We start from the raw sequence: 16,335 nt of genomic DNA on the forward strand, positions 1-16,335 counted from the left end.
TGAGGTAAAACAACAACAGAAGCCAAGCAGATGAACAAAGCTGCAACTCCAATGTTCACTTCGTTGATTTTACATTCGAGATACCGGAGCAGTTTTAGATTTCAACCTATGGGTTCTATCATAATACCAAAAATCTACATCAAAAGTAAATGCATCAATTGCAGACAAAAAAGAAGGAATAAAGCATAGGAATCACAGAATACTAAGAAGCCAACAAGGTGCAATTCTACAACAGGATCTCCGGCGGCATGCTTCAAAAAGATGTCGGAGATTCTTACCTTCAAGGGTCTGTCAATCCCTTCTTAAGTGAAACTCAAAGGTTGTGCCAAAGATCATCGAATGAGTATATTATCTGATAATTAATAGATAAGGATCAAAATATAAGTACAAAATAGACTCAAACTCAAACTATGAAGAGTTGTAATCTCTACAGTCTTTGTTGTAAACTTTATAAATAATTCATTCCTCATCAATGAAAACCATGACAAATATTATTCTCCATCCTGAAATTCTATATGGTATCAGAGCTTTTGATCGATTAATCAGAACCAGCTCGTCGTCGCTAGAAATCGCCACCAAAGCCGAACCTTGGGCTCGATTCTTCGCCTGTTGTCGCCATCGCCGCTCCCTATCGCTTGCTAGAACCATGTGCCCCTTCTGCTCCTTTCTCTCCCTCCTCTCCGACTCTGTCTCTTGTCGTTGATTTCCCGTCGAAATCCCTCCACCTTCATCGTTGCCGTCGTCCGCTCTATGGGCAACCACCCTCACCGACGCCACACCAAGCTTCCCCCCGCTTGGACTCGGTAGAACTAAGCCAGGCAACTTAAGTCTAGGGGGGAATTATTTTCCCCCCGACGCCCTATCCTGCGCACATACCTACACAACGTGCGAACTCACACGCATAATTCACATGTGTGAGTTTTCGCACGTGCAACAAAAAAATAAAATAAATAAAAACCCTCACTACAAACCCTCTTCTTCCCATCTAGACGATGTGATTCCGTCCACCCAAGCTGTTGCTCTTCCCCATCTCTTCTCTGGACGATGAGATTTTGTCTGCCCCAGCTATTACCAGTGTCATTGCTCCTCCACATGTCTTCGTTAAACGATGTGATTTTGTAGGCCTTAGCCACTATCAGTGCCACTGCTCTTCCACATCTCTTTTCCAAATGATGCGAGTCCATCCACCCCAGCCGCTACCAGTGCCTCTGGTCTTCCACATCTCTTCACCAAACGATATGATTCCATCCTCCCCGGTCGTTGCTCTTCCACATCTCTTCACCGGACGATGTGATTTTGTTCGCCCCAATCGCTGCTCTTCCACATCTCTTCTCCGAACGATGCAATTTCATATCTAACAATAATATGGTTTAGCATAGCATTTACAGGCTCTGAGACAAATGTTGAGTAAATGAAGATTGACATGACCTAGCTAAGGGCCCTTTCCTCACCCTTCTCTCCCATCAATAAGAGGGAAATGAGCCTCTTAATCCTTTGACTAACAAGATTTGTTGAGTCAAGGCAGAAAGGTGCGGTTGTTCATTCATTTGGATCACCATGAAACTTGAGTTTAAAACCATGTTATAAAAATTTACCAAGAACAACCTTATCAGTGTTAAATCAAGTCCGGCTCGAACATATGCAGGTTCGGGCTCGCCTCGATTCAATGCCACCCCTAGGAGAAGTTGTGGAGGCCAAAAATAAAAAATAAAAAACACCCTCCCCTTCCTACTACCTTACATGTACTTTCTATCCAGTCATTTCTCTCTCTTCTGCAACTTGTTGTCTAGTTAATCTCAGCTCCTTACTCTTGCATAATCAACATGCATTTACTGTATTTGTTTTGATTAATTGTGATTGAGAATCAATTCAATTTTGAGGGAATGTTTCATCAGATGTAGTCATCTTATTATCAATGTTATAAAAGCTAACTTGGTCACCGTCCTAGAGAGGTGACTATGTCTAATTGAACCAAGTCAATTGGGTTGAATCACCAAATGATAACACATATCGAAGAATCAATGTCTCCCACTCCCACTCTCTATAAATCTACAAGGCACGAGAACGGGGGAAGGACTCTCTCCTTGCATGAGTGATCCAATCAAACAAATTAGATAAATTGATTAATTGGTTCCACTAGCCAACAAGGCCTAGTCAAGGAGGTTTTGACTCATCTTAGGTCTTTGATATATACATTCTAAACAAGTACTTGAGTTTAGGTCTTTATTTATACAAAAATAAATTAATAAGATGGATAAAATTATAATAGAACAAATTAATGATATATTTATTAGTAAATTAATATAAAGCATGTTAAATCATTTATATGTTTAATAATAAATAGAAATTATATAAATTCAGCTTTAAAAATGACACATTAAATGAAATGTATGTAATAAGAATATAAAATCATAATATTTTAATTTACGACCAAAGATCTAAGATTCACATCAAAAGGTAAACCAATGTCTATTGGATTCAAATTTATACTCTTCCCATGTTAAGAAAAATGGATTTGGTTCAATCGAGTCTCAGCACATGATCAGGGTTAATTGCACAAAGCAAAGCTACCGGGGAATTTGGAAGGAAAAGGAAAAAAAATTTCAGAGAGGGAAAAAATGAGATAATTATACCCAAAAATGATCTCTTATCACATTTTTATCACAATGTATCACAAAATGACAGTTTGCTCGAAGTTCACTTCATCACTTAATTAGAAATCTAGATTGCATAACTCGGCTCGAACCGGGTACATTCGGGCTCGGTTCGAACCATGACCCAACTCTTCTCGTTTCTCAATAGCGAGAGACCCATTCATAGCCTCGTCAAATAAAATTTCGACACGTCAGATTTCTTCTCTCATTCTCGTCATCGAGTCCAATAATCAGCAACGCTATCCTGCCCGTCAGATCTCCATTGAACTCCACCACGTCCTTCCTAAACCTTTTTTAACTTATTCCGTTTCGCTGCCGCCGACTCTGTGGCTTTATCGATTTCGAAGCAATTTCGTTTTGCCTCCCATCACCGTTGTATCAACTTCCCGTCGTTATCTTCCACCTATACTCGATATTGTTGAAGGCTTCAGATCTCCTCCCCTCAGGTTGCGTTGACGCTGTTTCTGTACCGACATGGCGGAGGAACGGTACAATCTGAAGAATCCGGCCGTGAAGCGGATACTTCAGGAGGTGAAAGAGATGCAATCGAACCCTTCTGATGATTTCATGAGCCTTCCTCTTGAGGTAACATCATATGGTTACCCTAGTCTGTGTTTTTTTATTTTGTTTGTATCATTTCGGCTTTGACTTTTTTGGATGCGGCTTGGTGATAGGGGTTTACCGGCTTTCTTTGTTTTTATTTAACTTTTCGTGGGACGATCCTTCTGGATTTGGTGGGTGGCTGTGAGTTTCCCTGGAAATGTTTCGGAGTTTATATGATCTGTGGACGTGACAAGCTTCGGAAGTTTGATTTGATTCAAAACGATGTCTGTCACGGGAGGGAACTAGGTTTCAGTTTTCCGTAGGTTGCGTTTAGATTTTGACTGTTGGAAATACTTTGATCTGTTGATTGAGGATTATGTGTCCTTGTATTTTTGGAAATTTAGCTGTTTGAAACATCACATCTGAGTATTGGATCACTTAAATAATTTAAGTATTTAACCGATTGTGATGAATCATTATATTTAGTGGGAAAATGTAAAATTTGAACCCCTTCGTTTATTTTCTTTCCTGTCCTAAATCCAGTCTGGATAAATACTTTGATCTAGCCGTCTGAAACCATCTTTTTAGTGGAGAAGATACAAGTTTAAAATCTCTCTGTCTATTATTTTCTGCCCTAAATCCATTCTGGTGGTGATAACTGAGAATTTACTATGTGTTCAGGAAAATATATTCGAGTGGCAATTTGCAATTAGGGGTCCTCGTGATAGTGAGTTTGAAGGGGGAATTTATCACGGACGAATCCAGTTGCCTGCGGAATATCCTTTCAAGCCTCCATCATTTATGTTGCTAACGGTATTATAAAGTTACAAGTCTTGAAGTTCTATTTTTTATTTTTTATTTTCTTTCTCATGCCCATAGACAATTTCTTGTTTCTTTGCAGCCAAATGGTCGCTTTGAAACTCAAACTAAAATTTGTCTGAGTATATCAAATCATCATCCTGAACATTGGCAACCGTCCTGGAGTGGTAAGTTTTTTTTATTTTCAACTCCGTGCTTCATCTGTACTGTCTGCATGTTATATTATGCAGTCGAGTTTTGAAAAGTAGGTTGCAGCATATGTCACTTAGCGAGATCATGATTCATGATGAGGATAGATGATTTAGGGTCAAATGTTTTTGTTCCTGTCTTTATGTTTGGCATAATAAATTTATTCTTTTATTTACTTGTTTCATAGATAGAGTGCCAGATTGAATAGTGTTAGTTATCTGTTGTTTGTATTTTTGCTTAAATTCATTCTCTAGAAATACATATTTCCTGTCAGGTCATTCTTTTCTCACTGTGGCTTTGCTTATGCCTATTGACTGATTTTACTGCTCTATTTGGGCTGCACTAGTAAACAATTAGATTCAACGACTGTGCTCCTTGTGGTGCAATAAGGCCTGCATATGGGGTCTCTCCCTCTCCCGTGACCCATTTTGTGAGACTTAGCTTTCTCTTTTAACAGACTAGAATTCAATTGGCAGATTTTCTTGATTACTCCTTTTTTGGAAATGCTTTATGAATGTTCATTTGTCCATGATGGGTGGCAGATCTCAGTTTCTTTTGTGTTTAAACAACTTGCTTTCTCTCCATTTGTAGCACCAAATATTCAGTTTACTCTTTTTCTGGTTTGTAGACTATACGAGCATGGTGCCACAAAAATGTATTTTTGGCTCCTTGAGACTGTCTAGTGGCATGTCAGCCATATGACAGAGTAATCAAATGACATCCATTTCTTCAGTGATAAATGTACATACTCATGCCACATGAATGCATGTGGCAGTATAATGTACAATATGTCAGTGCTTCTTGCGGTTGTAGTTGGGTGTCATCCCGTTTTGTGTATGTTAAGTGTGCCATCAAACATTTTGTAGTCTGTTCTTTAAGTTATATGAGCATGGTATGAGATGTAATTTTTTATGCCATCTAATTGTTGTTTCACAGTCATTATTGGATGATATGGGCTGGAATTAAGGTATCGTGATTAGGTTGTTTGAAAGATATGTTTACGTAGTAAGTTTGGTGCTGCTTACCGTATAATATGTTTGTGTGGTAACTTGTGTACTTGTTGATACTGAACTTCTGCTAAGTATGCTTTTATTAAGAACCATCTGAAACTAAGCTAATTAACCGTTCCTGTTTGCAGTACGAACTGCTTTGGTGGCACTCATTGCCTTCATGCCCACTAATCCAGATGGAGCACTGGGCTCTCTCGATTACAAGAAAGAAGAGAGGCGGGCTCTTGCCATCAAATCAAGGGATGCTGCCCCAATTTTTGGAACACCTGACCGCCAGAAGCTAATGGATGAGGTTTTGCATTGCAACCCTAGTTTAATCTTCTATCTTGCAAAACATTTCATACCATCAGAAGTCACTCTGTTTTCTTTAACGATACAGATTCACCAATATATGTTGTGCAAAGCTCTCCCAGTACCCCATCCGAGCCCAGCTCCTCCAGCAGAAGAAATTTCAAGTAATGAAGTGGGAGAATCCCAGGTAAATTCAGAAATTTTGGAAGATATGGCGACTGAGCATCCTAATCCATCAGAAGCAGAACCAATGACTGTAGAGGATGTGCGGGAGGTCCGAGTGAATGCCGATGCAGGACCCCTACGAGTAAGTTTTAGTGCTGGTTTTCAGTTGACAAGAAGGATGTCAGCCGAGTCAAGCTCTCAGCCTCGGGTTCAGAAACCCGATGATCGCTTATTTACATGGGCAGCTTTTGGTCTGACAATTGCAATTGTGGTTCTGTTAGTGAAGAAGTTCATGAAAGCCAATGGCTATGGCAGCCCTGTAGATGGTCTGTAAATTTAATTTTTTTTACATCTTCCTACAATATTTTCGCACAGTCATTGTCCAGTTTGGATAAGTAGTGTGTAAATAAAATTCGGCATTATTGTCATCGAATATTGGTTTCTGTTTCCTCTATCGACATCTACATGCTCGATTTAAGCAGGCAACTTTGTACAATATTATTTTATGATAATCTTAACCAATTAACTATCTTTTCCAGTATTATGTAATCAAATGGTTTTTCATTTTTCAAATTAGATCAGCTTATGGTTTGAACTGCAATGAGTTTGGACTGATTTTCTTGTATATCATGTTTTCTTTACTATCTATAATTTTTTTATTGGAACAGTCACTGAGCATTAGACAAACAGAGAACACTGAAGAATCTTTACAAATCCGATACAGAAAAGAAAAAGAATTAGACCTTGTCACTGTTATCGACGGACTGGACATTTGCTCTAACCATACATAGCTTCCCCACCCACACCATGCCTTTCACTAGCCTCACCACGCCCATTACTACCGTGATGTAATACAGGCTCAAACAGATGAAATCTGTAATGTCGATCCCTGCCGCTACCTCTTTCTTTAGGCTCACCACCAAACCCAGAATCTCCACCTCATCCCTCAATCTCCACCACCAGACTGCACCGAAAGTCGCCCCCGTCACCACCCTCTGCGCTGCCGTCTCCTCTCTGTTCTCCCCATAAACCGTATCGTCTACCAGAGGTCTCACCACTGTTCTCATCCAGAAAATCGTCATCTCGTGCAACCCAACAAAAAACAGAGTCCGTTGCGCCCATGTCAGGCGGCATTCGCCGCTCTCCAACGGCCATTCTCCGGCGACGATAGTCGCCTCAATGCCCACTCCGACACACAGCTGCAAGACCCATAAAGCCGTCCACGAAACGAGGAGGCTTGGTCGAATATCTCGGCCTGTGAGAGAGTCGAGAAGGGCCAGGAGGCTGATGGAGAAGACGAGAATGTGAACCAGAGGGGGGTTCAAGTCTACGAGGAAGGAGATGATAGTGGAGGATGGAGTCGGATGGGGCATGACAGGAAGAAGCTGACGGGCGGTGGAAAGCCTAGCCAGCAAGACAAGGGAGAGAGGGGAAAGAAGGCTTAGAATGGCGAGCGTGAAGAAATAAAAGGAGGGCATCAATAAAGTTCTGCTCAACTTCTCTCCTTGTCTCCATTTCTCCATTTCTGTCAAGACCGACAAGGACTGAAGCCTCTTTTATTTGCAAAACCAGTGGCGATCATGAATATAGACGAAAGATTGAAGTGGTGATCAGCACGACTCCGGCCTCTATGGTTGGTGAAAATTAAAACGGAGGGTATCAATATCATGGGCGCATGACACAGTCCTCGCGTCTTCTTACCAGAAAATCTTTATTATACTTTCAAATGGATAGAGGAGAAGCATAGAATACTGCTCAATTATATAAGAAATCTGGGTGATCAGACTGGAAGAGTACATTTGGACGCGTTTAGGAGAAACCCTATTGCCGGCCGTCAAGTGCAAAGTGCAGACTGGGCTCGCGTTCAGGTACAATTTCTGTTCGAGTATGCGAATGTTTCTGAAATCACCATTTTTTTCACATCCAGATGAAAACGAAGATCTTTCCACTGGCACGAGGAGAACTCTTTCAAATTTGGAATCTGAATCTTGCCAGTAATTGATTTCTTTCATTGGTGAAATATATTTCACTGACTATAGTTTAAGATTTAATTATAAATGGGTATTATGATAAATTAGAAAATATTTTTTATTCCATTATTTAATTATATGAATCATTATATTAAATTTATACATTAATTATATTAGATGACTATAATTATTAAGTAAAATATAAATATCACATATAGTTTAAATTTGAAATTAAGCAATTAAATAATGTATTTACTAAATCATATTAATATTTATAAAATTTTATTCTATATAATGTTTACTAAATATAATTATTTAGTAAAATAAAATTACTACATATGTTATAATTATTATATATATATATATAATTTATTGTATTTAAAAATACAACAAAAATGTTATAAATATTATTTTAAAATAAAAATAGTAGACTATGTGGAATTTGTTCCACCAAGAATAGTTATGTTTTATTGTCGTGATCCTATTTGGTTGAGAGAATGCATCAGGAAAGTTTTCAGATTGTCTTTCTCGGTGGAATTTCCCCAATTCTTCCCTCCTCTTCTTCTTCGTCTTCTTTCTTCTACTGCTTCTTCTGCTTCATCCCACTTTGCCTGGACATTGGAGTTTGACTCATCCGCATGTAGGCCACCATTGGGATCCTTCATTACTGCCATCATCTACCACCCATAAAGTTACCCTTGCTCCATGTCCCTTCCCCTCGTACCTGACCTGCCTTCCTCTCAAATCATTGTCCTCATGTCCCGTCTTCATTGTAAACAAAAAGCGGAGGCCGCTTGCCGTTGTCTTCATTTCCTGTCTATGCATAAATAATAAAATGCGGAAAGAGCTTTTTATTATCGTTCCCTGCTTTCTCCCAATCCTTTCTCTGTTATAGCAAGAAAGCTTATTCCCCTTTCTTCTCCTCTCAGAGACTGGAGCGATGAGAACGAAAGTTGGTGAGCGGAGAGGCGGCTTTATCCCCCATCTCTATTCACTACTACCCTACACAGAAATCTCAAAAGTTTACGAAATCTAAGGGTGAGTGAACCGAGAAATAGTTTCCCACTTTCCTATCTCTGTGTTTTGTTTTTTTGGGGCGAGAACACATTTATTGAGTTCGCCTTTGCGAAGTCCGGCCGCCCAACTTGTGTCTACTTGCTCGGAAAAAGACAGGTTCCAGTGCTGAATTATTGTTCAGGGGGAGGTCCATCTGAGCTTTCAATTTCTGAGTGCATTTGTATCATATGCCCTCTCTTAAGAAAAGTCAACATTTGGGACCTTAGCCATATGTCTCATGTATCTCTCATAAAATACATTATATCATTCTTTATTATAATTTTTATACGTCTACAATTGCTTAATTACTTGTATTAGGTTAAATTTACCCTATTTTCGCAAGGTTAAATTTTCAACTTCATCCTTCGTCTAATTAACTGCAGTTCCAAAACCCCAAGTATTTCACTTTCATTAAGAGGTTGGGTGGAGGGAAGGGAAGTAGTTGAGGAAATTGATTGTAGCCAGCTCTGAGAATCCAGTTGCCTCAATGGCAAGGTATTGGATTATAAAATGATCCCAACCAGACGAGTAGTGGAGGTAGAAAGTTTCGAAAGAGGGCAATCGTGAAGAAAAGCAGCCAGACCTTGATAGCATCCTTTTCAATGAATCTTGTTCATATTGATTATATGGGAAATGGGTCTCGTTCAAGTTATTTCCGTCATTCAGATTGCATTCTATCACTAACTAGCATTAAATTTCAAATTAATCATCCCAAATCTCATTAATAACCGTACCTGCAACCGGTAGCAGAATGCCAGAAACATTATCTCGTCCACTGCAATCGTCTTCTTCTGCAACCTGCAGCAGGCAGGACCACTCGATAGTCGAAGTTTCTGTAGCTTCATTCCCTTCGTGAATGTTTATAGATGACGTCTTCTTTTCCCTGTAAATTCACGGCCTGATTCTTACTTTTCCCCATCAAATCACCATTAAATGGACCATTGAGCTCTAATATCTCAGAACTGTACTGGGATGTGGAGGGAAAGTTACAGAGGTACTTCTTCGGCGTGTACTTGAGTTAGCTTTGCAGATTTCAATACCCTTCATTAGAGTCTGGTACGTATGGGATACAGCTTTGCTTCTGTAGCTCTGTACGCTGTAGACGTCTATGAGATATTGGGGAAGACAGTGGTGTATGCGCGTGAGTGGGGTGGCGGTGCCCCCGTTTGCTTTTGGGATAAAACTGATATTTATTGCTCTTCACCTGCGATTTTTTCTACTTTTATTAAGGAGTGAAAGGAAAGAGAGACAGCAACTTGGCTTGTCACATCTTGCTCTCCGTCTTCTAAATGGCTTGGAGATGATTCATATCCGTTTCTCTGCTACTCCATCTCTATATCTCTTCGTCCTCAGCACTCTCACGTTTTTTATTTCTGCTCTTTTGGGTTAAGATTCTACAAGTAGCCAGGAGAAAGAAGTGATAACCGTAGACAGGAAAAACAATGGAAGATTCCAGTCGCGAAGAAATGGAGTTGAAGTCTTTGGATGAATCTAAGTTGGATCATCAGGTCTCTAAAAAGAGGTAGTCGATTTGCTTTTGTTTGGAGAAAATCTGGTCCCTGTGAAATATTGCAGGCATGTACTGTAATTTGTTTCAAGAAGTAGTCCTCTTTCCTCTGGATATGTTCTATAAGATCTTCTGTTCTGGTCTTCGTTTTGATTTGTTTTTGTGGAACTCGTCTGTTAACAGGAAAATTGTACAGAAAACGGTAGTGACGATGACGATCGAAGCAGATACTGGGAAACCCAAGGGTGAAGGACCGCCGTCGGATCTCTGGTCTTGGAGGAAGTACGGGCAAAAACCCATCAAAGGATCTCCTTATCCAAGGTGATTCCTTTTTCGGAAGATTTTTTTTTTTTTTCATTCTTTTCTTATAAGATCTCAGTCAGTTGATTGTAACAATTAACTGCTTTCTCATGCCGAATGTAATTTTCAGAGAGAAACTTTCGTGCATTTCTGATAAACTCCATAACTGCAGGGGCTATTACAGGTGTAGTACCTCAAAAGGCTGTTCAGCCAAAAAGCAGGTGGAAAGATGCAGAACAGATGCTTCAAAGCTTATAATCACCTACACCTCCAGCCATAATCATCCAGGCCATGATCTTCTCTCAGACACGACCAAAGAACCCCATAAAAAACAACCCAACCAAAGCCTCGAAGCTCGTATACCAGATCAACCCATTGTCAAAGAAGAAGATTTATCTGGGAATCTCTGCTTGCAGTCTGCCATGAACGGTTCCCAAGAGATCACAACTCAAAACGAAAACGCTTTAACTAGCACAGCAGGGAGCACCCATGAAGACCATTTGAGCCTCCTGTATGATGAAGCTCCTCTATCCTCTTACCCCAGCATTATCAACTTCTCTTCCCCCAAACCAGAAGAAAATGACTTCTTCGATGAACTTGAAGAACTACCCATCTCTTCATCATTTACAAGCTGGATGAGGAGCAGTTTCTTTGATGACCGGATCTCTTCTTGCTCCTCGCTGTTAGCCTAGTTTAGCATTGAAGCATAGCTCCTGCACTCCCTGTAACTTATTTTTATTTTTCTCAAGGATTATCCCTTTTGTGTAAGATATGAGAAGAAAATGGAAGTAAACAAATCTGTAGGAATCTAGTTGATACACTGTTTCTTCGAGATGATTAACTGCTTTTTGACAAAAAGGGGAGAAAAAAGCTGGGGAGAAAAGAGGCCATAAGCTTCACGAGGGTGGCTGCTGGGTGTTTGATGATGTGGCTGTTTTGGATGATTTTCTTGTTGAGATGCTTGCTTCTTTTTACCTCTCTCTTCATACACGATTCGTGTCTAGGATCTGATCCTCCTAAAAAGCTTCCTGTACTAAAATCAGGGCAGCAGCACTAACAGAACACCCACCCAGAAACGCCAACATGATCACATCACCCTCCTGATTTGAGGTGACTTGCAGCACCAGTCAGTACAGAAAACGTCAAATGAGTATTGAGTTACAGTTTTGAAGCTTAAAATAATGAAGATTCTTAGCTGCATTAGAAACCAGTTCTGTGCTCTCTAAAAGTGATGGAAAGAGATGAATTAATTAATTTCTTTCTTTCATAATGGATGAGCATTGGCTGTATCAACAACAGCCACATCCGCATATCACATCGCCATCCTAAGTTCTACTGTGTAAAAGAAGAGAGAACTTCTGAAATAATTTAGCCTAATTTGTTGGGGGCAATTGGAATCCACAGCAAATAAGTAAAGCTTGTTTGGTTCTCGTTTAAGGGATCTGGCCTCCATTGATAATGCTGATAAATACTGGTAATTGATCTTCTACATATTGAAGTGGAAAAGGAGAAGATAGCTCCTTTGAAATAAGAAAATGATTTGTAATCAATTGAAAAAAAGAAAGAAAAGTTTGTTTCTCTAATTAATCTTTTTATTATTTACGTTTTATCTTGGTATCAAATCATTTACCTATGTGTTGGCGACTTGATCTAAAAAATTAAAATTATTCTTGAATATGAACAGAAGAAGGCCAACAAAGAAGACAGGAACAATCATGTGTAGATGTAGGATTAGAAAGATTTTGTCCAAACTTCCTGAACCAACATCAAGATTCTAACCCTCAAAAGCAAAAGAAATCCAATTTGGAATTGGAGGGTTCTCTCTGTTTCAAGAGTCATTATGAAATAGATGAAAAAACAGCCACCACTCAGTAATGGTAAGAGAATCTTGCAAAGCATCTCATGGTGATAAAAAAGAAAGAAAAGAAAAAGGGTATGAGTGGCGGTTGCTGTATCTGGGGTTTGTGTTTGTTCGTTGAAAGTAGGTATAAACGACAAGACAAGATGAGGCAGGCAGAAGGAGAGAAGGAATGATTAAAACCAATTTTAAAAAGGAACTCCTGAGTGGAAGCACTTGGGTCTGTCTTCCCTGAACTGGGGGTTCAAGTTCAATGCAGTCATGATCTGGGGAGAAAAATGTAAAATTCATTTCAGAGGCTTAGACAAACATGAGGGAGCCTCCACCAGCTGCATTCACATTTCTGAGTAGAAAAATTCTTTTATCTCACAAGATTTCGAAATTAATGTGTTTCACCTGTGTATACCCAGATAGTGAATACAAAGACTGAACTCATTTGGACCTGTGTATAATGGGATGAAGATGAGTGGGTATGGCAGAGTACTCCTTACAGGACCTCAGCAGCTGGAAGAGGTTGAAGAGCTTTGAGAGGGTTCATGATGACTCCATCTATAAGCCCATATTCTTTAGCTTCTTTAGCACTCATGAAGAAGTCACGATCTGTGTCCTGGTTGATCTTTTCTAGACTTTGACCGGTGTGGTAAGCAAGATATCCATTAAGATTAGCCTTGTGATACAACATTTCATTGGCCTGTGGAGCAAGACTAACATGGTAAGAAGTACTATAAATTCAGGATCGGTGTCAGGTACTTTTTCATAAACAAAACTAGTGACGATCAAGTGTATCCGAACATATGAGAACTAGGGTACCTGGATGTCTATGTCAGTTTGTCCACCTTGGGCACCGCCCAGGGGTTGGTGAATCATAATCCTTGAGTTTGGTAAGCTGTATCTTTTCCCTTCATGTACATGAGTCACGAGAAGAAAGGAGGAAATGTTTTCAGAATAGTTTGGCCGAAGATGCTGAGGAACTGCCTATGTAACAGCTAAAAATAGATTACCTTTGGAGCCAGCACTGAGAAGGAATGCACCCATACTGTTAAAAAACACCAGAAAATACCAACCAGTGAATATATAATCATATAACTTCTGAATCATAATCATACATGGACAAAATCAAATGTATAGTGTGAGAAAAAACTAATATAGTAAGAAATTCAATTAGCCCCATATCCTAATTCAGCTTGCTGCTTCAGCGAAGAGCCAAACCATGCTGGATTTCATTTTAAAATCAAAATATCATCTAAAGCCGACAATGCACAGTTCTCTGTTTGTCCTCTGTTTGCTATGCAATCTGAAAGTCCAAGGTTAGCCTGTTGACAAGTTCATGCAATTAGAGAAAAAGAAGCATATGATGATCTGAAGACCAAGATCCCAGTGCATGGGGAGAAGAAGGTTAGAGCTCTATAGGGTTATTAAGAAACTTGTTACATGGGGTTCCTTTTTAATTGTATATTTTTCATTTTGTTTATATTCGGGCCTGTTTTATTCAATTAGTTGGAAAATGTGTAGCTGCTATAAATGGTAATTCTAGCCTAGGGTTATAAGGAGGGGGATTATGACTCTAGGTGCTTTTTGGAGTTCTGAACTGTTGGTGGAGCTCTCCTTGATGAGAGAGATTTGGATGCTCGAGTTACAACCTAGAAGAGTAATTCTCAATAATCTTTTCCACTAAGTACTGCTGTTATCACATGCTTAATTTAAGTATATTCTATGGAGAGGTACTGTTTTTAATTGAATTGGAAAAAAGACTCAGGTCCCATTGCAAAATTTAGAAAGTATAATCTAACCAGCCATGACCAACAAGTTTTCTATATCCTTTGGCCTATGCTTTTGGTTCATGTTCTTACTCAAAGACTCTTTCCTCATGCAACACTATAACTCATTTTTTTTTTTAAAATAAAACTATAACTCATTAGTACCACATTCTATACAACATGCTGTTAGAATGCTAACATGTTCACATGTTCAATTAACCAAATCCAAAACATTTCGAAGGAAGTATCCGAGATTTTATAAACCAATTTTTTCAATGTTATACTAATTAAAAAAAGAAAGAATTTACAGGAGCGTTCAAGCAAAAACAAAGGAAAAAAGAGCTAACAGTTGCTAAACAAAAACTGGAATTTTGAAAAATAAGAACGGCAAACACTGTAAGACACTACCTTGCTGCAAGTCCAACACAGACAGTGGACACATCAGGCCGGATATGCTTCATGGTATCAAATATAGCCATACCTACAGAGAGGTAGAATCAACAAAAATGATTAAAACCACATGCAACATGGCCTGAGTACTTCTAATTAACAAAAAACTCCACAAACAACATATTGTTTCTTACCCGCTGTTACAGATCCTCCTGGAGAGTTCACATACATGATGATGTCCTATTGAAAAAGATCATGAAACAAAGTAGAAGGCAGCATTCAAAAACCATAATACATGGGTAGAAGGCGGAAAGAAACTATATCTTAATATCCAAACCAAAGTTTCTATTGAAGAATGCAAGGTTTGTAAGGTCTATCAAATTTGTAGCAACCCTTTTCGCATAGGTATAATTACTAATTGAAACTATCAATCAAACCACCACACTAATGGGGTCAAACACGGATGTTTTTAGATTTGTTTCAGTTCCTCCAACACAGAGCAGACCTATTTCATCTTCCCTAGCATAATTTCGTGAAAAGAGAGAAACAAAATTGTTTTTTTTTTTTTTTCTGCAGAAATGAAGGATCAGAGAATCGACCTTGTTGGGGTCAACAGCATCTAGGTAGAGAAGCTGCCCAACGATGATGTTAGCCATATCATCATCCACGGCTCCACCACACCGGATTATCCTCTAAAGATCAACAAGCACCGAGTACCATGTAAAAGTTAAGTAAGAACCCTAAATTTAGGGAAAGCCTAAAACTCACTCAACTCAACATAAACCTCACATGCTGAAATAACTGACTGATAATGCTCTGAAAGCGCTCTTGCACCATAGGTGGTGGCCCCTGACCTCCAGATGCTTCAACCGGAAAGAAAGGGGAAGAGGGGACGCACAGATCATCCCTAAAAACAGTTCCAATAAAAGAAAATAATAATTATAACAAAAATACTAATACACAATATTCCATAAACCAACCAGGCAAAAAACATCGTATAAGAAGTACCTTATAGACCAAATCTCCCGACCGAAGCTGCTATTGTGTGTCCTGTATTCAGCTGGAGAAGAATAAACAGCCTTCGCAGAAGTCGAACGTTTATTCCCACTATGAGCAGACCAACTTCGGAAGTTTCTAGTATAGATTCAAATAGAAACGACTGAAAAGATAAGCAACGACAGCAGAATAAAACAAATCATATTTCAGAGGAAAATGAAACAAAATACGGCACAAACAAAACCTAATTCCAGAAACGGAAGCGAAACCGTACATGGAACGAAGACGTTGGAACGGAAGAGAAAGAGCGTGACGCTGGGAATGGGAGGATAGGTTGGAAGAAGAAAGGAAGGGAGTGTTGAGTTTGAGAGCAGATGCAGAAGTAGCAGCCACGCAAGAGTTCGCCATTTGAGAGGTTCTAAGTTAATTGTACAGGGGAGAAGACAAATGGTGGCGGTGTAACTGGTGCGGTATTTCAGCTGGGTTCTTGGGTTCTCCCTTACCCGCCCGCTCCTCGACTGGTGGATTCTTTTTTTGCAGTAGCGGCGCCGGGAAGTTAGAGCGACCCAAACAGGCAACTTCCAGTGACAGATTCGGATACAAGGAGCGGTAGCGGTAACGGTAACGGACACGCACGGCCGTCGCCGAGTGGTGTATTCGCGTAAGAGAGACCGGCAAGGGTGTCGGATTCAGGTCGGGTTTATGAAAACCCAAACCAGCCCGCTAGTTTGGACCTTAAAAACCTGTAACGGTTCTGCCCGGTTCTCTTGCTCTCAAACCAGAGTTTCTCCCTTGTCCATTGGCAACTCTAACAACAGCCTTAGGTTTCG

The 16,335-nt window shown here is 39.6% G+C and overlaps 4 protein-coding genes across 6 annotated transcripts; 2 read left to right on the top strand and 2 right to left on the bottom strand.

Moving 5' to 3' along the window:
- The first annotated feature begins 2,936 nt into the window (after positions 1-2,936).
- Positions 2,937-6,114, top strand: LOC137959839 (ubiquitin-conjugating enzyme E2 32-like). The gene is made up of 5 exons (XM_068807224.1): positions 2,937-3,239; positions 3,879-4,010; positions 4,099-4,183; positions 5,344-5,507; positions 5,595-6,114. Exons 1-5 carry the CDS (start codon positions 3,129-3,131, stop codon positions 6,003-6,005), a joined length of 903 nt encoding a protein of 300 aa, XP_068663325.1. The 5' UTR covers positions 2,937-3,128; the 3' UTR covers positions 6,006-6,114.
- A 294-nt stretch (positions 6,115-6,408) lies between these two features.
- LOC137959621 (uncharacterized) lies at positions 6,409-7,376 on the bottom strand. The gene has a single exon (XM_068806976.1). It carries the CDS (start codon positions 7,192-7,194, stop codon positions 6,409-6,411), a length of 786 nt encoding a protein of 261 aa, XP_068663077.1. The 5' UTR covers positions 7,195-7,376.
- Positions 7,377-9,942: 2,566 nt separating this feature from the next.
- LOC137959914 (probable WRKY transcription factor 35) lies at positions 9,943-11,427 on the top strand. 3 transcript variants are annotated; one of them, XM_068807326.1, is made up of 3 exons: positions 9,943-10,272; positions 10,388-10,525; positions 10,677-11,427. In XM_068807326.1, exons 2-3 carry the CDS (start codon positions 10,416-10,418, stop codon positions 11,194-11,196), a joined length of 630 nt encoding a protein of 209 aa, XP_068663427.1. In that variant the 5' UTR covers positions 9,943-10,272; positions 10,388-10,415; the 3' UTR covers positions 11,197-11,427. The 3 variants fall into 3 exon arrangements, with proteins under 3 accessions (XP_068663427.1, XP_068663425.1, XP_068663426.1); XM_068807324.1 differs by having other exon boundaries at positions 9,943-10,219; XM_068807325.1 differs by having other exon boundaries at positions 9,943-10,219; positions 10,689-11,427.
- Positions 11,428-12,442: 1,015 nt separating this feature from the next.
- LOC137959460 (ATP-dependent Clp protease proteolytic subunit 5, chloroplastic-like) lies at positions 12,443-16,066 on the bottom strand. The gene is made up of 9 exons (XM_068806829.1): positions 15,780-16,066; positions 15,518-15,643; positions 15,299-15,416; positions 15,109-15,201; positions 14,704-14,749; positions 14,528-14,600; positions 13,364-13,398; positions 13,173-13,261; positions 12,443-13,053 (listed from the first exon to the last, which is right to left on the bottom strand). Exons 1-9 carry the CDS (start codon positions 15,911-15,913, stop codon positions 12,850-12,852), a joined length of 918 nt encoding a protein of 305 aa, XP_068662930.1. The 5' UTR covers positions 15,914-16,066; the 3' UTR covers positions 12,443-12,849.
- Positions 16,067-16,335: the final 269 nt, after the last annotated feature.

The sequence above is a fragment of the Aristolochia californica genome, unplaced genomic scaffold, assembly GCF_029961685.1.
Source record: "Aristolochia californica isolate CCGP_79_NKW_82.1479 unplaced genomic scaffold, dmAriCali1.0.hap1 SCAF_3, whole genome shotgun sequence".
NCBI lineage: Eukaryota > Viridiplantae > Streptophyta > Magnoliopsida > Piperales > Aristolochiaceae > Aristolochia > Aristolochia californica.